The sequence below is a fragment of the Nicrophorus vespilloides genome, unplaced genomic scaffold (genome assembly GCF_001412225.1).
Source record: "Nicrophorus vespilloides isolate i.1.1-1 unplaced genomic scaffold, Nicve_v1.0, whole genome shotgun sequence".
In the NCBI taxonomy this organism is placed as follows: Eukaryota; Metazoa; Arthropoda; class Insecta; order Coleoptera; family Silphidae; genus Nicrophorus; species Nicrophorus vespilloides.
In genome coordinates this window covers 620,332-644,340 of record NW_017100098.1, presented here as the reverse complement: position 1 = coordinate 644,340, position 24,009 = coordinate 620,332, and the positions used below count along the sequence as shown (strand labels likewise).

General features: G+C 34.5%; 8 protein-coding genes across 14 annotated transcripts; 4 read left to right on the top strand and 4 right to left on the bottom strand.

The window, feature by feature from the left end:
• Window positions 1–519: 519 nt before the first annotated feature.
• Window positions 520–1,115, bottom strand: LOC108567830 (translation machinery-associated protein 7 homolog). Its single transcript, XM_017928525.1, has 2 exons — window positions 1,007–1,115; window positions 520–805 (listed from the first exon to the last, which is right to left on the bottom strand). The coding sequence occupies exon 2, from the start codon at window positions 801–803 to the stop codon at window positions 609–611; it is 195 nt and encodes a 64-aa protein (XP_017784014.1). The 5' UTR covers window positions 804–805; window positions 1,007–1,115; the 3' UTR covers window positions 520–608.
• A 267-nt stretch (window positions 1,116–1,382) lies between these two features.
• LOC108567853 (homer protein homolog 2) lies at window positions 1,383–6,379 on the top strand. The gene is made up of 7 exons (XM_017928552.1): window positions 1,383–1,474; window positions 1,738–2,026; window positions 2,077–2,248; window positions 2,318–2,561; window positions 4,313–4,497; window positions 5,453–5,592; window positions 5,811–6,379. The coding sequence occupies exons 1-7, from the start codon at window positions 1,449–1,451 to the stop codon at window positions 5,985–5,987; spliced, it is 1,233 nt and encodes a 410-aa protein (XP_017784041.1). The 5' UTR covers window positions 1,383–1,448; the 3' UTR covers window positions 5,988–6,379.
• LOC108567854 (adult-specific cuticular protein ACP-20-like) lies at window positions 2,572–9,444 on the bottom strand. 6 transcript variants are annotated; one of them, XM_017928555.1, is made up of 5 exons: window positions 4,742–5,445; window positions 4,559–4,627; window positions 3,264–3,461; window positions 3,060–3,200; window positions 2,572–3,001 (listed from the first exon to the last, which is right to left on the bottom strand). In XM_017928555.1, the coding sequence occupies exons 3-5, from the start codon at window positions 3,276–3,278 to the stop codon at window positions 2,756–2,758; spliced, it is 402 nt and encodes a 133-aa protein (XP_017784044.1). In that variant the 5' UTR covers window positions 3,279–3,461; window positions 4,559–4,627; window positions 4,742–5,445; the 3' UTR covers window positions 2,572–2,755. The 6 variants fall into 6 exon arrangements, with proteins under 6 accessions (XP_017784044.1, XP_017784048.1, XP_017784043.1 ...); XM_017928559.1 differs by lacking the exons at window positions 4,559–4,627; window positions 4,742–5,445 and adding an exon at window positions 9,384–9,444; XM_017928554.1 differs by lacking the exons at window positions 4,559–4,627; window positions 4,742–5,445 and adding an exon at window positions 9,384–9,437 and having other exon boundaries at window positions 3,264–3,471.
• LOC108567851 (origin recognition complex subunit 4) lies at window positions 7,576–9,349 on the top strand. Its single transcript, XM_017928551.1, has 3 exons — window positions 7,576–7,846; window positions 7,903–8,826; window positions 8,878–9,349. Exons 1-3 carry the CDS (start codon window positions 7,664–7,666, stop codon window positions 9,040–9,042), a joined length of 1,272 nt encoding a protein of 423 aa, XP_017784040.1. The 5' UTR covers window positions 7,576–7,663; the 3' UTR covers window positions 9,043–9,349.
• On the top strand, window positions 9,438–11,457 carry LOC108567850 (trifunctional enzyme subunit beta, mitochondrial). Its single transcript, XM_017928550.1, has 8 exons — window positions 9,438–9,598; window positions 9,717–9,879; window positions 9,933–10,120; window positions 10,180–10,367; window positions 10,425–10,598; window positions 10,653–10,784; window positions 10,838–11,293; window positions 11,350–11,457. The coding sequence occupies exons 1-8, from the start codon at window positions 9,529–9,531 to the stop codon at window positions 11,395–11,397; spliced, it is 1,419 nt and encodes a 472-aa protein (XP_017784039.1). The 5' UTR covers window positions 9,438–9,528; the 3' UTR covers window positions 11,398–11,457.
• A 712-nt stretch (window positions 11,458–12,169) lies between these two features.
• Window positions 12,170–14,379, bottom strand: LOC108567849 (T-complex protein 1 subunit gamma). The gene is made up of 3 exons (XM_017928549.1): window positions 14,161–14,379; window positions 14,040–14,101; window positions 12,170–13,839 (listed from the first exon to the last, which is right to left on the bottom strand). Exons 1-3 carry the CDS (start codon window positions 14,192–14,194, stop codon window positions 12,292–12,294), a joined length of 1,644 nt encoding a protein of 547 aa, XP_017784038.1. The 5' UTR covers window positions 14,195–14,379; the 3' UTR covers window positions 12,170–12,291.
• Window positions 14,380–16,087: 1,708 nt separating this feature from the next.
• LOC108567855 (ATP-dependent zinc metalloprotease YME1 homolog) lies at window positions 16,088–22,007 on the top strand. 2 transcript variants are annotated; one of them, XM_017928560.1, is made up of 8 exons: window positions 16,088–16,504; window positions 16,563–17,308; window positions 17,491–17,687; window positions 17,750–18,108; window positions 20,749–20,909; window positions 20,970–21,319; window positions 21,392–21,540; window positions 21,597–22,007. In XM_017928560.1, the coding sequence occupies exons 1-8, from the start codon at window positions 16,478–16,480 to the stop codon at window positions 21,777–21,779; spliced, it is 2,172 nt and encodes a 723-aa protein (XP_017784049.1). In that variant the 5' UTR covers window positions 16,088–16,477; the 3' UTR covers window positions 21,780–22,007. The 2 variants fall into 2 exon arrangements, with proteins under 2 accessions (XP_017784049.1, XP_017784050.1); XM_017928561.1 differs by having other exon boundaries at window positions 17,503–17,687; window positions 21,597–22,005.
• A 9-nt stretch (window positions 22,008–22,016) lies between these two features.
• On the bottom strand, window positions 22,017–23,867 carry LOC108567856 (leucine-rich repeat protein 1). The gene has a single exon (XM_017928562.1). It carries the CDS (start codon window positions 23,663–23,665, stop codon window positions 22,397–22,399), a length of 1,269 nt encoding a protein of 422 aa, XP_017784051.1. The 5' UTR covers window positions 23,666–23,867; the 3' UTR covers window positions 22,017–22,396.
• Window positions 23,868–24,009: the final 142 nt, after the last annotated feature.

Sequence of the window (24,009 nt, the reverse complement as noted above, 5' to 3'; positions counted from 1 at the left end):
AGTAATCAATATATTTATTTAAACAGTTCTACAAAAACAAATAAAAAATAATTTATATAATCATAATCAAATAAAAAATAATTAACCCCTACAAAGAGCTACTGACCATAGGTCATATTAATTTCTACTTGAAAAATACATACATACATTTTCTAACATAGCAAGTAAACATGTTTATCATTGTAATGATATTTAGTATTTTAGGGCAGAAAGTTTACAGTCAATAGCCTTTTGGTCCTATATGGGTCATTTCTTTTAATTCAGCATTTGTCTGTTATTAAATTAAAATAATCATCCTAACTGTGATCAGGTAGCACATTCGTCCCACTCAATTTATTGTTGATATCTCAATTGAAGGAAATGTATTTAATTACTATTAATTATTGACAAACTGAAAAGTTTATTATCAAAAAAAAATATTGAAACATTTTTATTAGCCATAATTCTGACCAAAATGTTATCAACTTTAATTTTATTATAGATAGTTTACAGTAGGAATTGTTAATAAGACATTTACAGTATTGTGGTTAATAATTTTATTTAGTCCATTTGGTTTAATAATATATAAAAGAGAAATATTTGTAATAGAATGAAGCATTTAGCAATTGCTATTTCTTCCCAGATTTTTTAATGCCACCTCCAGTCAATGGTCCCTTCTGTGAGGCTTTGTTCTTAGCATCAGCCATTGCTTTGGCCTGTTCCTTTTGCTTTTGCTTGAAGGCGAGATCATCATCATCCATGTCCTTGTCAGCCTTCTTTGGGGCCTTCAACGGTTTCTTTTTACCACCTTCACGACCAGACATTTCTAACAAAATAAATATATAAAAAATCAAATAGTTTGAACAATAAAGACAATAAACAATATAAGTAATGCCAGATAACCTCAAAAATTGTTTTATTCAAACTATCTTCAATTAGAGGTATTTCAGGTTCTAAATTCTTATAAAATGCAACGAAAAATAATAACAACGAATATGTAAAATTAAATACGAAATCAAGTACTTACTGGAAGAAATATACTAGTATAATAAAAAGTGAAAGAAGTCCACTTTTAACGTGTCAAAGAAATGTGATCAAATGCAACCGATGGCAACCGATTTAAGTTCACTGATATTCGATACGCTTCTTAGCGATATGCAACCTTACTTGCCAACATAAAATTATTATATTTTTTAAACATTTTATATAGTGTTTCAATTAGTAGTAATATATATATAGATTTAATAAATTTGAACCACTAAAATATATTACAAATGAGCTAGTTTTTGGTTTTCAGATTTCTTACAAATTGGATCTCTGTTGGTAGTATGGCGTTTCCGTGACACTTAATTTGACAAACATTGACAAACCTCTTGACAGACAGTGACAGTTTTATTTATAAATTTTGTGAGCCGAATAACATATCGGCGATAAAATATACTTGGGCTATTCCTTTGGATGCTGCATAGATGACGTCTGGAAAAGATACAATGGGGTAACTTTATTAATTTCGGCCCCACTTTCATTCATCTTCCTACCCCTCAGGATTTCCTTCGCTATTACATTTCCTCGAAACCATCAAATGATATAGTACGACGATGTCGATGATCTTCTTTCCTGCATAGCCAGCTAAAAACAATACATTTATTATTGGATGCATTTTTATTGATGGCCACTCCCCCTTTTATCACTACTGCTCTCAAGGATTTCCTTTCATGCAACATTTAGCATTAACTACTTAATTGCTTTTTATTACAGTGAACAGCCAATTTTCACTTGCAAGGCTCATGTGTTCCATATTGACCCAAAAACAAAGAGATCATGGATGCCTGCATCCAGCACAGCAGTCAGTGTTTCATTTTTTTATGATTCATCTCGAAGCCTCTATAGGATAATCAGTGTTGAAGGTTCCAAGGCTGTTATCAATAGTACTGTAACACCTAATATGACTTTCACAAAAACCTCACAGAAATTTGGGCAGTGGTCTGATGTCAGGGCTAACACTGTATATGGTTTAGGTTTCTCCTCAGAAGCCGAATTGCAAAAGGTTAATTAACTGCTCATTTAATTTTCATTTTGCTCATAAATTTGCTTCAGTTTATAGATAAGTTTAATGAAGTAAAGGAAGCTACCAGAAGTGCCATAACAAAAGTGACCACAAATGGGGGGTCAGCAGTCACACCTGTTACAAGTGCCAATGCAAGTCCAATTACCGCCAGAGCTGCTACTGGAGCGTCAGATAATATTGATAATCTTTTAGAGCCTCCAGGTATTGTCTCATTTCAAGACAAACTTTTTTCATAAATAATTGAGTTTATATTTTGAAATTATCTGTTAGGAAGTGCAATGATGCCAGTAACGCCAAATTCGACCAAACCTGAAGATGAGATGACACAACATCCTCGGAGCCATTCTATTTCTGGAATGGGTTGCAACGAGAGCCCTAGTCACCAGAAGACGGGCAATATTTCCAATGAAAAGAGCCCGTATACGATGGCTTCATCAGGTGCAGCCACTCAGAACTCGAGCGATGTTCAGCTAAAATATGAGAACGACAGGTTGAAGCTGGCTTTAGCCCAAAGGTAAGGATGCTTGATCCATATAAAACTGTTTATTAAGTGCTACAAATCGAATTAACAAAACAAATATTTACAAAACAAAGGGCGCAAATTCTTATTTACAGGTGCATTTTTCAGAAATTCTAAACCGGATATTCACAATATTCACCAGTCTGGAATTTTGGTTTTAGTAATCATGTAAAATTGCATTTATAGGCTTAGTAGTGACCGCCATAATGACCGGATCCTTGTCCTCCGTGAGTTGGATGTCCCAATTTATGAACAACGGCGTTGAATCCGTTATGCTTATCAGCCTTATATTCAACCACTCTTGTGGTACCATCAGCTTCCTTCAGGGTATATGTTCCCTTGACCTGGTCGCCATCACGCTCTTCGTGGTGTTGCTTCTCATCTCCGGTATGCGGGTCGTGGACGGCATAATTGAATTTGTATTTAGGATGGTCCTAGTAAAAATATATTGCTTAAGCTATTATAATACTGCGTGTGATAGAAGTTGCTTACATGATAATCTTCATGTCCGTGCCCGGAGTCTCCACCTCCGTAACCACTGTCCAACCCTTGGCTCTCGTATCCACCTTCGTATCCTCCATGGATAATACCAGCATTGGCATAAACAGCCAAGGCGATCAAACAAACGACAACCTTGAATTAGATTATATATTAAAAACATTTATATTTGTTAAATCCAGAAACGATTGCACTCACTAAGTATTGGCTCATGTTTGTAATTTTTGTTGTTCACGTTATTGGTAGAGCTGAAGCTGTTGTATGTGTGATGTCTTCCGATCGGCCTGTTGGGGTTTTTATACTGATCTTTCCCACCCTATTGCCAGTGCGTGTGCCGCGCACATACTTAACTTTCACCCGCTATTTATTTTCGATATTTCTGCTTCGGAAGAGATCCTAAACAATGCTAAACAATTTGCTTTTAGTGATTTATCACATTAATTTATAATACTTTAATTCATTCCATAGATTTTCTATCAAAATAATCATCAAATGCAGTTTTTAGATCTATTTTATTACATTTTCTGATTATAATAGAAGGGACAGGGAACTTGTTAGACATATTACCCCCAAAATATATTCATTTACGCCGGCATTGGATATATTTTGGACACCCCGATGATCATCTAATCAATTATTAATAAAGCTAACAGATAGATTTTATTGTCAATTAATTACATTAATATCGCAGCGTTTCCAAAATATTTAAACCATTATGCTCGAGAATTTTACAATACCGTGCGAAATCGCTATAAACTTCGAGTGAAATCGTTCCGTGTGAATCACGAAAGTGTAAACGGAACGAAGCGATAATTGGGAGGATTGCGATCAAGGAATAAATAACAATAATGAACTGCAGCGGATGCAAATAAATGTATGCAAAAATTAATTGCGAATTTGTGCGAGAAATTGAGTAATGTTACGCGTCGCAAATGCGAATTATTGGTACAGGCCGACTTTATGTAACAATGGATAATGAGGAGAAGCAATATGAGCGTGTTTCGGTTTTCTTTTCATTCGCGGTACAATAATTGTTTGCTTAATGGAAGATGCGATGGAAATGGAGCGCAGAACCTCTACGGAAATAAAATGAAACGCAACAAAACGTGCAATTATTTTTCTCAATTTCTTTTTTCAGCTGTATTTACTTAAGATTAAGATTGAATAATTAGAGTATAAGAAACTTTCATTGAAAATATAAAGAAAATATATTTTCGTTAATGTTATATATTTTATTTCTTTCGCAGTTCAGCGAATGCCAAAAAATGGGAAATTGAATTAGCCACATTGAAGAACAATAATGCCCGTCTCACTAGTGCCCTCCAAGAGAGCACCGCCAATGTTGAAGAGTGGAAACGGCAACTGCATACGTATAAGGAGGAGAATGCTCGCATGAAAGCCAAATATCAGTCCGATTTAGAGAATAGTAAAGGTAATATACACATTAGTAAAATATTTTAAGAAAATGCCAGAAATTATCAATATAACAATACCTCGCATAGTACGGCGTCGATCAGTGCGGTTTCACTATATCAGTGGTCGTCAGCTCAAAATATCGAATCCTGCGAACCACCATGATTTATTTCATAAAACTAATATACTAAATATGAAATGATAATTTATTTTTACACTCCATGTAAAAAAATTGGCAAAAATTGCAAATATAGTCAAGTTACCAAAATTCTCTCGCGAACCAAAGATTGGCGACCGCAGGACTATAGTACGGTCCTTGATTTGTCCGGTTTCAAACAGTGCGGGATATTGGTGGAATACAATACCCGCACAATGCGGTAAAGCATTCTATTATAATATGTTAATGTGATGATGCAACAAAGTCTTCTACTTAAGATACAAGCTTTATAATAAAATCCATTCAACTAAGTACACTCCAACTGCAGACTGTCTTCATAATAACCACTAATTGCCAAGAACATATTTATCGATATCTCTGCAAATATTTGGTTTCGAACAGGAATGAAAACCACAAGACCAGGAAATACAGTGCTTATTCGATCGGCATCCGCCGTGTAAATTACAGAAATCAATGCGCCGTTTATGCATGGATTAAATGCAAATTCATGAATGACAGGTGGCTTCAATTAGTGTCAACCTAATTTTTCTCGTAATCGTGTTTCCAACAGATGCGACCTCCTCCCTCTTCTTGCAGTGTTGCGTAATCCTAGTTGTTTTATTATCTCTCATTTTCTTCATAAGTTTCTCTCTCTTTAAAAACTTGCACATATGGTCTATGGACATGCAAAATTTTTAAGTGAAAGCTTTGTATTATAGTTCGCTGTTTGTTGTTTAATATGATTGCTGTTCGAGGAACGAAATAGTAATAGAAAAAGAAAATACGTTATACTCATTTCCGGGGGCGGCTCTTCCAGGTGGGGGCGACATCGCTGATGAGTTACGCAAAGAAATCCAATCACTTCGTTTACGGGTCGAGCAGCTCGAGACTGAACTGGATGCAAAGAATCAAGAGATCAAGCAGATATCCTCGTCGCACAAGTACACCGATTTACAGGTAATAGTTTTATTTAAATATATTAATAAACAAGTTTCTATATTCATATATATATACCATTCTTATTGCTTTTTAATGAACGTACAATTTTTATATAAATAATAACAATTTTTTTATTATTATTTTTAATCCTCTTATATCATAGTTAATCAAATAAATATATGTATTATTATTAGTGTTAAATGCTTTTTGTAATAGCGGAATATCCTATTTTGTAGAGAGAAAATCAGGATCTACAGGCGTCGGCGAAATTGGCGCAAACCGAGTTGGACGTGGCTCTGGGCACTCACGAATCTCAACGGCAAGTATTGCATACTCTGAATCAGCAGCTGGCGACGCGCGTCCAAGAATTGGCCGCAATACACCACGAGATATCTACAGCTCTGCAAACGTGAGGTTTGACTAGTAGCTGGTATGCCTCCTATGTATAACCCAGAACCGAAAACGAAACAAGTAATGAATGAAACAAACAGCAAAAAAAATATTAAAAAACGACACACAAAATAACGATCATCTAAACAATAATACTACCTAACTAATGGATATTCAGTATTTACAAAATCAAATAAGGCAATGAGACGGGACGTTACGTGCAAATTTCTTAAATATTGGAAGAAAATCTTAGTTATTTTATAATTACGATTACTCGAATGCACAAATTTTATTGACTGATAGTATTCTGTATTCTTTATTTCTCAGCAGAACAAACAATATTGATGAATCTCATTTAGAAGTGCACATCTTTTGTAATGAATCTTACAAAGCAATGAGTATTATTTTATTTATTTATATACGTATATATTTATGAATGTATTTATTTTAATAGGTTATAGAAATTTGATTTTTTTTTTGGGGCAAAAACTTTCTTTGGATATAACGTATTTGTTATTGTTAGACAAACACTTGCTCTTAAACCTGTTATTCCGAGCGGATAAATTAAATTAAAAATGATAGTATCTGATAATATAATATTATATACATATATAAAGAAAGCACTTGTTGATAAGAAACAATTATTTTATTTCCCCTTTTTATTTTTATTATTTTCTTATGTATATAATATACATGTAATCACTATTATTGCATGGATTGGTATCAGATTTAAGGTTTATTGAAGTATTCCCACAATTATTATTACAATTTCAATGTTATTTTTATTTCATCTTATATATTATATGGAGATATATTGTATTTCGTAGATAGGTTAGTGAGCTGTACAATAAGCCAAAATACTGTTTACGTAAAAAGAAGAACTATAAAGATATTATGATTAGGAAGAAAAAAAAATAATCTATACATTATAAGTTAAGAGTAAACCATTTTTATGTTTTTGTTTACTGAAGTAAATTGGTTATTATTTATTAATTTACGTTTATTATTTTAAATAATGAAAAAATATATCTTGGATATAAAACTGGACTTAGCACAAGAGAAATGTTACAACTGCGTTATAAAAATATAATAAAACAAATGTGAAAGCAAATAATTAATTTATTGTTTTATTTTGCATTTAGTAAGTATAATCTCACCTTACAATATTTCATTAGTTTAACTAAAAGTTTCTTACCTATAACACCAATCAAGTTTCTATCTTGGTAAATTATTTTTTTTATCTCTAGGGCCCTATTTCTATTATACTTTATGTACCTATAGATCACATTTAAGTATATAGTTTATGCGAGTTTTTCTTACAATTAATTCCAAGAACCTAGATGTCACCTAAGTCTATTTCATAAAACAAATAGAAAGTGGAAAAAGCTATGGACTATACTTAATTAAAGTTGGTTGTCTAGAAATGTAGAAGAGTCATTTTATTTTTTTTTTATGAAAAGTGATGACTTTAGCAACTTATTGAACTTCTTCTCTTATCCTCTTGCGCATCTTGCATAATTTCGCCAGCCACTGCAACTTAATGAACATTTCATAAAATTCTATAACTCTTCAAAGTAGACAACCACATATACAACTTGATGCATGTGTAAACATTGCAACGGTTAATTTTTTCAATTGTCCGGGATTCTGCAAATTGGTGTTGTATTATAATATAACCAATGGTATTTGTGTTGTAAAAATGGATTCAAGTGGGTTCCTTAAAGTTAAAAATGATATAAAGAATAAATTACTTCAGCAAGGGCCGTTGGAGCACTGCGAAAGTGAACGCAAACAAGTTTTCAATTTATTACAAAGAACTATTGAGGATGGAGAATCGAATTCAGCTCTCCTGATAGGACCCAGAGGCTCTGGTAAAACAACTGCAAGTCTTGACATATCCTTGATTGATAATACAAGCTAAACTTTTATATATTTCAGTTAGTTAATGATGCTTTAGAAGAATTGTGTTCAGATAAGAATTTTGCATCAAAAGCAGTTCTTGTACATTTGCATGGACTGATACATACAGATGATAGGCTAGCATTGATTGCAGCTACAAAACAGATGAATCTGGATAATGCAGTAGATGGAAAGGTGTTTGGTAGCTTTGCAGAAAATCTGGCATTCCTCTTAGCTTGTTTGCGGACTGGCAACAAGAAAACTTCAAAGAGTGTACTTTTTATCATAGAAGATTTTGATTTATTTTGTTCACACCACAATCAAACACTCTTATACAATTTATTTGATATATCTCAATCTGCTCAAGCCCCTATTTGTGTATTGGGAATTACTTGTCGGCTGGATGTAATTGAGCTGCTTGAGAAGAGAGTGAAATCAAGGTTCTCTCATAGACAATATTTTTTGTATGCTGGTGGTGAAAATGCAGAAGTTGATGGTTTGAACTTAAGAATGGAGAAAATAAGAAATCTGTTAACTATAAATAATAATAAAAGTAATATAGTTAATAATTGGAATAAATCTGTCAGCAAATTATGTTCAGATAAGAAATTTAGAACATTGAATCAAAGATTGATGGACATTGATCTCAATGAGAGAACTCTAAAAAACGTTCTGCTCACACTGGTATCAAAATTAAAAGAGAAATCTTTGGAATTAAAAATCGAAGATTTTGAGACTGAACTAAATGAATTTGAAGCTGATGAAGTTATTGAGCAGCTGCATGATCTGAGTGTATTAGAGCTTTGCTTATTGATTTCAATGAAACATCACATACAGATTTACGATAATCAACCAATGAATTTTGAGATGGTTTACACGAGGTTCGTCAAATTTGCAAACGCTTCTTCACATATTCAAAACGTGCAGAGGCCAGTAGTAATGAAAGCTTTTGAGCACATTAAGGTACAATTGATATTAACTACATATTTTGATATTTCAACGTTCTATTTTCAGCATATGGAATTGATTCAAAATATTACAGGAGGCAGTGGAAGATTACAAAAGGAGTATCAAATGTTCAAGTTGTTGGTCACTTCAGATCAAATTATGGAGTCTGTAAAAGGCTGGCAGGGCTTACCAACTGAAGTTTCTCAATGGGCAATTAGTTCTTTGATATAAATGTAATAAAATTGAAATAATATTGTTGTTTACTTTTATATACAGAAATTTGATTAAAAAAATCTTAGTCTGAAATTCTGTGCTTTATACTAATTTGAAAGTATATCTACTTGCAAAAGCATCTTTGTTACAAATAACCTTTATACTTGTTATTCTTTGATTGGAATAAGTCCGTTTTATTTATGATAAATATAGCACAGAATCTGAATTATAATCGCTTTAGACTTTAACCTCTAGCATAGAAAAATAAATATTGAAATAAAAGTTGTTTAAATTTAATCATTTATAGAAAAGGTATCTAAATAACGTTGAGTTGAGGTTGAGTCTAAAGTTCTACTTACATATAGCCTATGTAGCATAGAGGGCACCAATGTTGTTTTGGTGGTGGGACTTGAATTGAATCTGGGTCCAAAGTCGACACGTCGAGTTCTATTTATTTATTATATGATTTAATTTTTACTTCGTTTTACGTGAAATCTCTTGAAAATGGCATCGTTGATGGCAAAGAACTTAATAAAAACACCTGGTCCCATCAAGCTGGCTTTGCAGCAAACAGGTAACTTATAATATACAGTTTATCAATTTAGCAAAAAAAAGTCGAAAGTCCAAAATGCTATGAATATATGCAATTTTAATAAAAACGTATATATTTCTAAATTATTTATTATTATTAGGTATCAGGTCTTTTTCTGTTGGGACTGAACGTAAAGCCAAAACTGTCTCAGATAAGACTGGTAAAAATATAGTTTTGGTTGATGGAGTCCGCACACCATTTTTAATGTCTGGTACAGACTACTCAAAGTTGATGCCACATGATTTAGCCAGACAAGCCTTGATGTAATATACATGAATGATTCTGATAACATTAAGTATAATTATATATGTTTTAGTGGAATTGCAAGAAAAACTGGCATTTCAAAAGATTTAATAGATTATATTATCTATGGCACTGTTATTCAAGAAGTGAAAACATCAAATATCGCGCGTGAAGCTGCTCTGGCTGCAGGATACAGTGACAAGATTCCTGCTCACACAGTCACTCTAGCATGTATTTCTTCTAATGTTGCTATAACAACTGGTAAATGATCTTAAATATAGGTATACATTCTTGATAAACTTTATGTTCTTAAATTTTAGGCATTGGTTACATAACTGCAGGAGTGTTTGATGTGATTTTGGCTGGTGGTGTTGAATTCATGTCTGATGTCCCAATTAGGCATAACAGACAAATGAGGAGTCTCATGTTACGCGCTAACAAAGCTAAAACACCAATGCAAAAGCTGCAACTTTTGTCTCAGCTAAGACCATCCCATTTTATCCCAGAAGTATGCATAATTTGAAAATGTTATTTGGAGCATTTCTTATATGACCATTTTATTTAGCTTCCAGCTGTTGCTGAATTCTCTTCTGGTGAAACTATGGGACATTCCGCTGATCGTTTGGCCGCTAGCTTCGGTGCTTCCCGCAAAGAGCAAGATGATTACGCATTGAGGTCACACACTTTGGCCAAACAGGCCTATGAAAATGGATATTTCACCGATATGTTGCCTTTCAAAGTAATGTGTATAACATTTTTTTTTATATTTCACCTTTCATATTGTATTATTTAGGCTCCAGGCGTTGATAAGACCATCGAAAAAGATAACGGAATTCGCGTTGCCACTTCCGAGCAATTGGCTAAATTAAAGCCTGCGTTCATTAAACCTCACGGTACTGTGACAGCTGCAAATTCTTCATTCTTGGTAAATTTTCAACAGTTCCATGATGTATCAAAACTAATTATGTTTTTTGGTAGACTGACGGAGCTTCTGCAGCTTTGATCATGACCGAAGCAAAGGCCAAGCAATTGGGTCTAAAGCCGAAAGCTTACTTGAGGGACTTCACATACGTGTCTCAAGATCCCATTGACCAATTGCTTTTGGGACCTGCCTACGGAACTCCAATTGTTCTTGAGAAAGCCGGTCTAACTACAAAGGATATTGATGTATGGGAGTTCCACGAGGCATTCGCTGGACAAATTATCGCTAACATGAAAGCCATGGACAGCGATTGGTTTGCCCAAAAGTATATGAATCGCAAGACCAAGGTGGGAGCACCTGACCTGAACAAATTCAATAATTGGGGTGGATCTCTTTCAATTGGTCATCCTTTCGCTGCCACAGGAGTCCGTTTAGCCATGCACACCGCTAACAGATTGGTCCGCGAAGACGGCAAATTTGGCTTAGTTGCTGCTTGCGCCGCAGGAGGACAGGTAATGATTACAAATTGAAAAGTTAAAGCAATACAGATAACACATTTTTATTATAGGGTGTTGCAATGATTCTTGAAAGACATCCAGATGCTGATGCGAATTAAACGTAAAGAAGTTTAATATTTAAAATAAGTTTTGTTTTTTTTACTTCTAGATTTTATATTATATTTTGTAAGAATATAAAATAAATATTTGTATATACTTGGTTTGTTAATTAATATTAGTCTGATACTTTTTATCTTACATGTCCTTGGATTTAAAATGATCTGGTGGATTTGTAGCTAACCATATTCACTACTTGAAATGCAACATAAATTCCTAATTCAAAACTGCTACTTCATACATTTTCGTGATTCTACAAATTTCTTCATTATTGATCCATAGAAACGTCTATATGAGAATGTTTAGATTTTGAATAAGCCAAATTAGTAAGTTGTATCATCATTATTCATTCCTTCGCCAACTAATCCTCCTTTAATTATATGCCGTTAACTTTGGAGTTATTCATTGTATCAACTTTCCATAGCTAAAATAGTAGAGAATTTACCGGGGAAATTTCCTCATCACTATTTTGTGCTGTTTAGTAATGAATCTATGAACGCAATTGTAAACAATGTAAATTAATTAGCGTGATTAATTGAAGGAATATTACGTGTATATATTATAGAGAAAAATCAATTAAAAAGAAGATTGCTTTTTTTTTGAAAAAGTGTTTTCTTCTCTTCCTATCATCTCACCTATTTACAGAGCATGCCTGTTACCCTGCAGGGTTTCCTCATAATTATATAAATTGTAAAAAAATCTTACAATCTACTTCAATTTAACAAAAAAGGATAAATAATTTCATATTGCTTTATATTACTATAAACATTTAAGTAATGTATTAGTTTTCATTTTATTGTTCTCGTATATTGAAAGCTTAATTAAATAGTAGTGATTTTATTAAATGCGAACAAAAGTGTAATGAGTGAAAAGATGATTTCATATATAAAAAAAACTTATTCCTGCATTTGGGCAGCCATGTTAGCGGGTCCGGCACCCTCTTTGTCACCCTTCTTCTTGGATCCAGAGACAATACCATCAATACGCAACAAAAGTATAGCTGTTTCGATGGCAGTCTTGAAAGTCTGCAGCTTAACAGCCAATGGTTCCCAAATACCATTACTATCCTTTTGCTCAACCAACTCCCCGGACTCTCCGTCGATACCCCAAGCGCATGGCTTGTTTTCCTCTTTGTGGGCGGCATGCTTAGCTCTTAATGCGGTCAAGGTGCGGATAGTGTTAGCTCCGCAGTTCTGCGCTAAAGTACGTGGGATGATTTCTAAAGCCTGGGCGATGGCTCTGTATGGGCCGTGGGTGGCCTTCTGCATGATTTTCTGAGACAACGCCATTTCGATGGCACCACCTCCTGGGACCAATCTAGGTTGAAGCATAATATTACGGGCGACCTGCAATGCGTCTTGAAGATTCCTTTCGGTCTCGTTTAAAATGTCCTTGCTCGCACCGCGAAGTAAGATGGTACAAGCTTTTGGATCTTTGCACTCAGTGATGTACGTGAAATATTCATCACCCAACTTCTTGACTTCAAACAAGCCACATCCAGTACCAACGTCAGATTCTTGCAATTCTTCGGTACGGTTGACAACAGTTGCTCCGCAGGCCCTGGCAATGCGGTTATTATCAGATTTACGAACGCGTCTAATGGCGGTGATTCCAGCCTTTAACAAGAAATGTTGTGCTAAATCACTAACACCCTTTTCGGTAAAAATAAGGTCCGGCTTCAACGCAATAATGTCATTGCATTGTCTTCTGACGTGTTCCTCTTCGAGTTCCAGCATTTTAGTGAAGTCGGTCTCGCCTGAGATCTCCACATTTGTCTGAGATTCACCCTTTTTGTATTCCAGTGTGCAATCCAACAGAATAATTCTAGGGTTTTCAATTCTCCTCTTCATCTTCGGATGCGTGACATCTTTATTAACCATGACACCTCTTAAAATCTTCGATTCGTCGATCGATCCTCCAGGGATCTTCTCAACTTTGGCGTACCTTTTGATATCAACTTCTGTGCGGCCGTTTTCGGTCAGCATTACAGTGTTTACAGCATCTAAAGCAATATTCACCGCCATATCTGCCCATTTCCCAATGAACTTGGTTCCAATGCATCCCTTAACGACATTAGCCAAGGCGCTCTTGTCGTTTTTATCAACTGGGATACTCAATGGTCCTTCAAGCAATGATATGATATCTTCAAGTGCTTGTCTGTATTGTCTGATGATTACAGTTGGATGCATCTGCTGTTCCAAAAACTGCTCTGCTGATGCCAAAATTTCGCCAGCCAAAACAATGACTGATGTTGTACCATCACCAACTTCCTCATCCTGAGTGCGCGCAATTTCAATCATGCTCTTGGCAGCTGGGTGCTGAACTGTGATTTCACGGAGAATAGCATTACCATCATTGGTCATGACAATACCTCCCATTGGGTCCATAAGCATTTTCAACATAGCCTGTGGGCCAAGGCATGTTCTGATGACATCGGCGATTTGCTAAAGAAAAAGAAAACGCGTGGGTTTCATTAATCACATAGAATAGGGTGAGGTCATGGGACATAACCTCGAAATACATAACGTAAAATTAACAAAGTAAATAAGAGTTTAAAGTTATGACTTGGTTTATTATGAAGTTGCAAATGTATTTATCGAATCTTGTCCAATTTTAATTGTTAGTTGGGCACGTGCTATATTACCTTTCCGGCATTGATGTTTTCCAGCTGAACTTTCCGGCCGGAATCACGTTTGGTATTCTGACCTATAATACCAATAATCATTACAATATTGTTCAGACCCACGAAAATATTCGATACTTACTCAAAACAAGAACGGGGGCCCTTCCTGGATACATTTTTGCTATTTTATATTTCTATCTTATTAAACTTCAACAAACGTGATCACAAATGTCAAAATTGCATCGGACTGAAGTTGGCTTCGAATATGGTAGAAGTTTTAACAGAATTGCCAATTGCATGACAAAATATAATTTAAATTTTCGATTTACAACGACTAATATAGAGAATTGACTGTCAACAATGTACATCTTTCGACCTCGATGAATGTACTGCTGCGGCTCAGAATGGAGAATGTTAATAAATGTAGATTGATTTTAAAAAAATCCTATTGTGTTATTTAAATATTTCACAAATTAGCAGGAGGTGCATTAAAAAAACAGGTGACAGATTTGAATCTCACCAAATGCATTATGTGCTTAATAATTACCGAATGGATGGCAGAAATAGGGTTGTAGAGATAAAAAAAAAACTAATATAGAAAGACTTAGAAATTGAATTGAAAGAATGTTAGATGGCGTTGATCACGTAATTCCAATAGTTAATCAACATATACGAAAGGTCGTCGGTTCAATTCCGAAAAACCAACAAAAATTTGTGGTGGCTGTTTAACCCGAAAGGGGTAGAAATAGGGCCGGAGAGATTTATATCAATAAATAAATTGATATAAATTTCTTTTTAAATTAATTAATCAACATATAAAGTAGATACATTTTATGTGGGTGACCTGCACTTTGATGAATGGGACACTCCAAGCAAATGAGACTTTAATACAAAATAAATGGATCCTTGTTTTGTGTACTATAAATAAATCATCAATACAAAATATGACTGAATTAGAATATTAACAGTAAAATGATGTATATATTATGTTAAATTTTATTAAATTAATATTAATTAAACAATAGTAGGTAACATAAAACACAATAGTTAAGAAGGAACATTTAAAATGTTAGAATACCACAGATAAAGTAATGAAAATATGTACACTTATATCTTATACATCAATCATCCTCTTGGCCAATCATCATATCATCATAATTATTGCTGTATCTTTGGTGGAACTTGTATTGGATAAGAGTAAATAGTCGATACTTGTAATTCAAATAAAATATAGTGATAGCAAGACAAATCAGAAATAATGAGAGGAAAACATATATAATAGCACTGCTACCTCCTTTATCCTCCACCACTACAGTACATACACTATTGACCCTCTCAAATCCATCCAAACAACTGCATTCCCCAGAATCTCTGGTTGTCTCACTGCATGATTCATTAATTCCACAATCCTCTAGTTTGTTCAATCGACATTCCTTAGCTAAAACCAAAATAGAACACATCAAAGCAATGCAATATCATGGTATATCAGTATTAGACTCACCCCAGCCAACCTGCAGGACAATCAAAAACAAAAGAAATATCTCATATAGTTTGCTTTGCATCTTGATTGTACTGGATCAAAACACTTACATCTTTAATTCATTCATATCATGGTAGACTTTTACATTGTCAACACGATGACAGCGTTATCATTTCAAGTGTTAGCGATGTTATAAATAAGAAAACGTTTGCTGGCACAATCCCTATATTAAATAATTGGACTCACAGCAACATCACATTATCAGTAATGCGCGCAGCAGAGGGGAGCTCCCCATTCATTCGCCTCAATTTACTTCAATAAATTCAATGGTCGAAAAAGAAACAAAAATTCTATTCAAATCCCCAAGACCTTGACAATGCTTGTAATATTTGACACTGACAGCTGATGGGAATCATGCGTTGACAATGGTATTGATTTTATAAAAAAATTCATTAACTTTGAACATGTTTATAAAAAATAGTGTATATAGACACCAATACTAAAATGTAAAAAGAAATATCATTCGGAACGGAGCAAATAATAATATGTACTTATTTTACTTTCCAAACTGGCTACGTGATTAAAGTCAGCGCCATCTGCTATCGCAACTGCGAAGTCGTCGTCATCCTGTTATTTAATAATGCAAAAAATGCATAATGCAAAATAGTACAAATCATGTTTAAAGTTGCGAATCGAAATCCTGTATAATCGGGAATAAGCATTAACCCCATCTTTAAGTTAACTCTAGTTTGCCATTCAAAATTGTGACAGTATCCATAATCACGGATTCACCTTCGGCCGATCTAACATTTGTTGTCAAAAAGGTTATACAAATTTCGTCAGATTTCGATTCGCAAGGGAAAAGGTCCTAAAAAAATTATCAAGTGTTGTTTTTTGTCAGTCACAAGGCCAGCCCCCAAAAACAACGTTAATGTTAATCTAAAAACCACCCCCCACTCCGTCCGCGCCACCACATAAAATGTTCTCACTGCAAAACCAAAATCAGGTAAGAAGATATAGATTCCTCTTGAATGAATTACATAAAACGATGAATTCATATTTAGGCTCTGCTTTCGCTGTCACAAGTGTCAGCGATTTTAACACCTCGTCAGAATGCTTTCTTCCAAAAGAAATCTGCGCGCAGCAAGAAACCCAAGTTTTTGTGCATCGAGAGCTTCCTTGAGACTGTCAAGAACTGTGACTATTCATTTAGCAAACATCTGAGTCCATCTCTGGTCTTCGATAATCACTTCCTTAACAAATTGAATGTGTCCTACATTTCATCAGATACCTTTTTTGAGAACAAGTATGGATTATCGGAAAGTGAAATAACACGTCCAAAAGTCCCTACACTGGTGATTAATAAGAACCACCCATTTCATCTTCCCAATGGCTTCTGCACCAGCTTCCTGTCCAGCATAACAAGTAAAAATGTTTTCACATTTGATGTGCAAGTTAGGGGTTTCAAGACTGATCGCAGTGTTCGTGCTGAACTGGACAGAAATCCAAGTTTACTTGCAAGGATCAAGAATATGTTTGGTTTAAATGAGATACCTGAAGTTAAAGCAGAGGCAAATACAGTGAGTGGAGAGAAATTAAATAAAATGTTGAGTGTTGAAGATCCTAACATGACAGATATGGAGAAACAGAGAATCAAAATTGCATTTGCAGAAGGTTACTTAGTAGGAAACAATCCAAAAATGAGCAAGGCAGCCAAGTACTTTAAAGTTGTCCAACAAGTATTAACAATTGCTATATTTTTGGCCATTGTTGTTAGTCTTCTAGCAAGTACAAGTGGATCAGTTTTCAGGTAAATATTGTCAGAGGGTTTCTATCTTTTGCTTTGATTATTAGTTACTGTCTTATAAGAATATATTTTTTGTGTAATAAAAAGAAGTTATTTAAGATAAATATAATCAAAGCATACAATGAATGATGACGAAACAATTCGTTATGAATTTAATAGACAACAAAAGTATTTTTTAACATTAGAAGGGCTTTTAGAATTCAATTGGGTAATCAGGTAGAGGTCGATCCTGAGGACATCCATGTAACGTTCGATGATGTAAAAGGGGCAGACGAAGCTAAACAGGAACTCAAAGATGTGGTGGAGTTTCTAAAGAGCCCACAGAAGTTCTCAACGTTGGGCGGAAAGTTACCAAAGGGTGTATTGTTGGTTGGCCCTCCAGGTGAATTGGTAATAAACAAGTGAATTCATTCATTGGTATTAATACACATTACATGCCTTCAGGTACAGGAAAAACTTTACTCGCTCGTGCCGTAGCTGGAGAAGCGGGAGTTCCATTCTTTCATGCTGCCGGTCCTGAATTTGACGAGGTTCTTGTAGGACAAGGTGCTAGGAGGGTTAGGGATTTGTTCAAAGCAGCAAAAGAGCGCGCGCCTTGTGTAATATTCATCGATGAAATTGACTCTGTTGGGGCGAAGAGGACTAACAGTGTTTTACATCCGTACGCTAATCAGACCATCAATCAGTTACTAAGTGAGATGGATGGCTTCCATCAAAATGAGGGAGTGATTGTATTAGGAGCAACAAATCGTAGAGATGATTTAGATCAAGCACTTCTACGTCCTGGTCGTTTTGACGTTGAGGTAAGAAATTATCTATGTGACATTTATGTCATTCATTTGTTGGTAGAATTTTTTGTGTCCAATTACTATTTTAAATTAAGTGTGTTTTGATTTGTCATATTTTATAATTTGTCAAAATGAAAAAGAAAGATTCTACTAAGAAAAGCAAGAGTAAAAGTAGCGGTGTTAAAAGTAACAAAAAGGATACGAAAGCGTCATCTGCAAGTTTTGGAGTCGATGTATTAACTGCCGATCAACTAACTGTAATACATTTATTAGCAAGTTACGATTTGGAAGTCGTTAGGAAAGCAATAGAATCTATATACTCATACTGCAATATAAATCCAGCGATTCTGTTAACATTTTGCGAACGTGGGATTTGGACAAATCTAGAGAAACTGCTCACATTGAAAGATAATGATATATTAGAAATGTCGCTATCCCTAATACGGAATATTCTAAATCTCACAAGTTTCCAATTAATCATGTTAGATGAAGCGAAAACCGTTTTTACCAAATTCATAAATATTTACTTGAATTTTGAAAACCCAGATTTACTAACGGTATGTTCAGAAGTAATGATTAAGCTGTTGGATATTCACAAAGAAATAATTCCCTATGTCTTCGAAAAACTACTTTTAAATCGAACTTTGGCTATAGTGAAAAATAAGCCTGGAGATGAAGTAAAATCAAACGCTATGAGGCTCATGAGTGCATTTATCGATGAACGTGAACATAGTCGAGTTCTAGTAGATTTGCCAAATTTTCAAAGTAATCTCTACGTATGCTTTGTGAAAGATAATAACATCCTTTTGCAGAAACCTGCCATGGATTTTTTGATAAAAATATCGTCTTTCAAAGATCCTGAACTTCTGAGGTCGCTATTTAACAATAATGTTCCACATTTGTTAATTGATTTGCTGGCTGAAGAAAAGTTCATTAATATATATTTTGATGTTATATATTTGAACAGTCTGATTTTGGATAACTTTCAGAATTGTTTGGAATTTGTCGAATCTGTACAGTTTCCTCTATTGTTGAGTTTTGTTAAACATTCTGATGAAACGTTCGAATTACGTTACGTTCAACTACTGAGTATCTTCTCGAAATTTCCCGACAAGGAATATCGTCAGAAATTACACACATATGGTTTTGAAAGCGTGATACTGATATTATTTGAGACCAAATCTGAAGAAGTTTTGCAAGAAATTTGTAAAATATTCATTAATTTAAGTGATCATACTTATGGACTGGAATATTTACTACAGGAATGGGTGTTGGATAGATTGATTGCACTATTAGAAAGCAAAACTCTGTCATTAGTGGAAGCCGTGATCTCTGTGATACATTGTTTCCTCAAGAAAAATGAAAATGCTTTCGATTTGTTTTATGAACGTAGAGGTGTATCTGTTTTGATTGAGATTTTTATGAACAGCGAAGAAATTTTAGAACCTCCGATATACGAAAAAGTAATGGACGTGTTGCAAATTTATCTCACTCATCCTAAATACCGAGAAAATTTGATAGAAAGAAGTTTATTCATTAAGGTGATCAGGATATATGAATCGTCTTCAGTAAATTGCGCTTTAAAAGCAAGTTATATTCTGAACAACAGTTTCCTCGACCGCGATTGTAGAAATGCTTTTTTGGAATTGAATGGTTTTAACATTTTACTGGAAAAGTTAGACGATTCTACAGATAAACAGCTCTTCAAAAATACTTTGATGATCATTAAAACTTTGGTCGTGTACAAGAGAATGTCACAAGTTTTCCTGATGAATGGATTAATTCCTGCTCTCAAGAAATATGAAGATGATTTTATATGTGCCACATTGATTTTGAAAATGATATGCGAGCTCTTTTTACCATTGAAATTTCATAAATATAATAGGCTTGAAGTTACTGACAGTATTAAAGATAATTTCTATTTGATTAATGGCTCTTGGAATGAGCAGTTTCCGCTTTTAGAAGATTTGGAGTTGCAAAGAAAATCTACACGAGTTACGATTTACTATGTAGATTATAGTTATACCAAAGCAATTAAAAATCGGCTAAAGGCTTTTGAGAATAGGAATATCGGGGAAGGATCAATAAACAGTTTCGAGGCTCCTAAGAATAAGACGGTGGTTGCCAATGTTAATTTTGGAGGTTTAACTGAAGATCCTTATCTTTATGATTATTTTGTTGAATTGGAAGAGATGATGAGTGAAGATGACTATTCGATGGAGGATAAAGTGAAACTGATTGCTACCTATGTGGCGGATCAAATGTCCGGATTTCCAGTTCCGAACTTAGGAGAGCCAAAACACATATTTAAAATCCATTTGGATCATCTGAAACAACGCTTGGGTACAAATATGATACCTATAGGATTTCTTAGGATGGGATACAGCTGCGAGCGGGCGTTGCTGTTCAAAGTATTAGCGGATCGCTTTAATATTTATAATGCATTTTCTAGGAATGCTCGATACTATTGGAACGAAGTTGCTTTAGTTTCTGATATTGCTAAGAAAGTTGTATATTGTGTAGTGGATTTATTTAGAAATATCGGGGAAATGTATGTGATTAATGAAAGGGATGCTATTGACTATTATGATTATTTAGATAATTTGTGGCATTAAATGTATTTTGTTTTTGATGAATATATGTACTTTTAATTAGGTGAGCGTTCCAACGCCTGATTACACAGGCAGAAAGGAAATTCTGGGTCTATATTTGAGTAAAATTTTGGCTAAAGGAATCGATGTAGAATTACTAGCACGGGGAACGACTGGTTTCACGGGAGCAGATCTAGAAAATATGGTGAATCAAGCAGCACTCAGGTAGAATTGATTGGTTTATTTCACTGTTTATTTTAGTAAATACTTATGTTTGCGCTTCAGAGCTGCTATTGAAGGGGCGGATTGCGTAAGCATGAAATATCTTGAGTCTGCCAGAGATAAAGTACTGATGGGACCAGAACGTAAATCGAGAATACCTGATGAGGAGGCAAATCAGATAACTGCATACCATGAGGGAGGACATGCCATCGTTGCTTATTTCACAAAAGACAGTCATCCACTACATAAGGTTACTATAATACCGAGGGGACCAAGCCTCGGACACACTGCCTACATTCCAGAGAAGGAGAGATATCATGTAACCAAATGCCAAATGCTTGCGATGATGGACACCATGATGGGTGGAAGGGCTGCAGAAGAACTCGTATTTGGTCCTGATAAAATCACTTCAGGTAATTTATATTCTTTCAATATTTAGCTAATCATTTACTTTTAGAGTATAGGTAACAGCTTACATATTTTAGGTGCTAGCTCTGATTTAAAACAAGCAACTTCAATTGCCACCCATATGGTTAAAGACTGGGGAATGTCGGAGAAAGTTGGGCTGCGAACTTTGCCAGACAATAAAACATTCACAAGCGGTGACACTTTGGGACCTTCTACAAACGAAATGGTTTGAAACTTGTCAATCATTTTAGATACCATCTAACTTACCGAATATAATTTCAGATCGACTTGGAAATTAAGAAAATTTTATCGGATAGCTACGAGCGCGCCAAGCTGATCCTGAAGACTCACGCGAAAGAACATAAGGCACTGGCTGAAGCACTGCTTAAATACGAGACTTTAGATGCGGAGGATATAAAAGCAATAATGTCGGACAAGTCACCGAATATAGATTTGAAGTCGTAATACTATGTAACTTCCTTTCTTTTTTTTCTTAAAGGCGAGATTTTTTTCTTATTTTTTTTTGCTGTTTCTCCTAGTTTAAAAATCGTTTGAAATAATATATAAATATCTATTGATTTTATTAGTGCTTTTTGGTGTGCCGGCCGAAAGTGACTTAGTAGTTATAGAAATAATATCACGTACTTCTTTGCATACATAAACAAGGCGCATGTACAGCGGCTAATTAAGTCAGTACAAAAAGATTTATCAGTTTTATTGATTATAAATATAAAATTATACAATGTGTAGTCGATTTATAAAGATGACTTGAGAATAAAAGTGTAAGCTTCAAATGTGATTAAATGGTTAATAACAATGATACACGAGGTATATAACAATAAATTCGAATGATTAGTTATATAAAAAAAATAACTAAATAGTGTTGATGATCTAGAGATTTCGATCACGGTATAAATAAAAGATTTTCTGTATAAATAATTTAATTAAAGAAAAGCAAACAGATGAAGTATTTTTTCAGTTTATGGTTAGCATAAAACATTTTGATTGTCCACTGCTGTAATTAATTTATTCTGTAAACTCAATCACAATGTTAATAATAATTAACTATAGTCTACCGCGTCCTATCGAACGATAGGTTGTCTTCCTCGATTATAATTAGCTGACGAGAAGCATTTGATAGAACACAGGTAGCATTCCATAGGTACATAGAAAATTCCAGCAGCAGAGACACTTATATTTTTTGATACACTACTCAGGGAGAGCATATGTGGGTGTTTAATGAACTGATCGAAACACGCTTTACCACATACACAGTACTTTGCCAAGTCAAGCCACTTTATAACAGTCAAAGGCAGTGTTTCACAGTTATAACTAAGCCTGGCAAATAAAACTCTTTTGGCAGCATATTCCTTTAATGTACAAACTGGCAAGGGCTTTGGGAATATAGCAGCTGGATTATTCTGTTCAGCATCATGGAAATTATTGTGGGATAGGTCCAGCTCCTCCAACCTCCATTTCTTCACACTGCCTGGCAAAGATGATAACTGATTGCTACCAGCAGTCAAAATTCGTAGACTCCTTAAGTTTCCAATACCAGATGGCAATACAGTTAATTCATTATTATCTAAACTTAATGATACTAAAGAATATAATTTAACTATTTGATTTGGAACATATTTCATATGGTTGTTACAAAGTTTGAGGCATTTCAGTGATTTTGAAAGGTTACCTCCCATCCAGTCCCATTTCCTTGGCGCAGATTTACCAAATTCATTAGAATTGAGGTTCAACTCCTGCAAATTGGATAGCTTGTTGATTTCCTCTGGCAGAAACTCAATTAAATTATCACTTATATCTAGAGTCCTCAGTCTAACCAATAGCAGTACACTGCGGTTCAGGCTACATCTTTTTAGCCCACTCATATGTAATATCTCCAGACTCCTTGGTAGACCTTTTGATGCATAATCTGATGATTTCATCACAACAAGTTTCTTTGGAGCTACATCATTTGCATTGATTGCCGTCACTGACATACTAGATATCATAAACTCCTGAGCACTCACTTTGTTCTCAAGCACTTTCTTCAAAAGCAGAAGGAAACTCTTTATCTGGATTGTCTCTGCCTGTATGCAGAGATCATGCTCTGGTTTCTTCAACTGTATTGTCACTTTGCCTTCTGACACAAATCTATTTAGCACCTTGAGAATGTTGTTCTTGATATCGTATTTTGTACCATTCTTATTTTGCGCTGAGAATAGAATAAAACAGAACTCCCCAGACTTTGGGTGCTTACATAAAGCCAGAGTGGATTTAACATGTTTTCTTTTCAACGTTACCGGAGCATTGGCGAAACTGCGATTCACTAAACATACAGTACAAATCAGACGCATTGTATTGATTTTCCTTCAGTTCACTTTTTGATCTCCTAAGCACGACACGACAAACCTCTACCAAGATGGATTAAAATTGGTACAATTTCTGTACTGTCATCAAGTATTAGACAAACTTGAATTCTTCAATTTAATAGAATTATTATTCAGAACGAAACCCACCACAACTTGAATTGACTTGAATGAAGATAAAGGTGGAGAATTACCGTAACTTGTTTATATATTAATCAGTGTTGCCATGTTTTGCTTACAATTATAATTTGTTTAGTGAATAATATTAAAACCTTTGTAACATTTATTCTTTTCTTTTACTATTATTAATGTTGTGAATAAAAATGTTTAAT

Bases quoted from the DNA above. Each gene is read 5' to 3' on its own strand.
- LOC108567830 (XM_017928525.1), bottom strand. From the start codon at position 803: ATGTCTGGTCGTGAAGGTGGTAAAAAGAAACCGTTGAAGGCCCCAAAG.
- LOC108567853 (XM_017928552.1), top strand. From the start codon at position 1,449: ATGACGTCTGGAAAAGATACAATGGG. The intron at 2,562-4,312 runs GTAAGGATGCTT...TTTCTTTCGCAG, and splicing joins AAGCTGGCTTTAGCCCAAAG to TTCAGCGAATGCCAAAAAAT. The intron at 4,498-5,452 runs GTAATATACACA...CGGCTCTTCCAG, and splicing joins CGATTTAGAGAATAGTAAAG to GTGGGGGCGACATCGCTGAT.
- LOC108567854 (XM_017928559.1), bottom strand. The intron at 3,002-3,059 runs GTAAGCAACTTC...TATTTTTACTAG, and splicing joins ACGGACATGAAGATTATCAT to GACCATCCTAAATACAAATT.
- LOC108567851 (XM_017928551.1), top strand. From the start codon at position 7,664: ATGGATTCAAGTGGGTTCCTTAAAGTTAAAAATGATATAAAGAATAAA. The intron at 7,847-7,902 runs GCAAGTCTTGAC...TATATATTTCAG, and splicing joins GAGGCTCTGGTAAAACAACT to TTAGTTAATGATGCTTTAGA. The intron at 8,827-8,877 runs GTACAATTGATA...TTCTATTTTCAG, and splicing joins AAGCTTTTGAGCACATTAAG to CATATGGAATTGATTCAAAA.
- LOC108567850 (XM_017928550.1), top strand. From the start codon at position 9,529: ATGGCATCGTTGATGGCAAAGAACTTAATAAAAACACCTGGTCCCATC. The intron at 10,599-10,652 runs GTAATGTGTATA...TGTATTATTTAG, and splicing joins CCGATATGTTGCCTTTCAAA to GCTCCAGGCGTTGATAAGAC. The intron at 11,294-11,349 runs GTAATGATTACA...TTTTTATTATAG, and splicing joins CTTGCGCCGCAGGAGGACAG to GGTGTTGCAATGATTCTTGA.
- LOC108567849 (XM_017928549.1), bottom strand. From the start codon at position 14,194: ATGTATCCAGGAAGGGCCCCCGTTCTTGTTTTGA. The intron at 14,102-14,160 runs GTAAGTATCGAA...TTGGTATTATAG, and splicing joins GGCCCCCGTTCTTGTTTTGA to GTCAGAATACCAAACGTGAT. The intron at 13,840-14,039 runs GTAATATAGCAC...CTTTTTCTTTAG, and splicing joins AAAACATCAATGCCGGAAAG to CAAATCGCCGATGTCATCAG.
- LOC108567855 (XM_017928560.1), top strand. From the start codon at position 16,478: ATGTTCTCACTGCAAAACCAAAATCAG. The intron at 16,505-16,562 runs GTAAGAAGATAT...ATTCATATTTAG, and splicing joins CACTGCAAAACCAAAATCAG to GCTCTGCTTTCGCTGTCACA. The intron at 21,541-21,596 runs GTTTGAAACTTG...ATATAATTTCAG, and splicing joins GACCTTCTACAAACGAAATG to ATCGACTTGGAAATTAAGAA.
- LOC108567856 (XM_017928562.1), bottom strand. From the start codon at position 23,665: ATGCGTCTGATTTGTACTGTATGTTTAGTGAATCGCAGTTTCGCCAAT.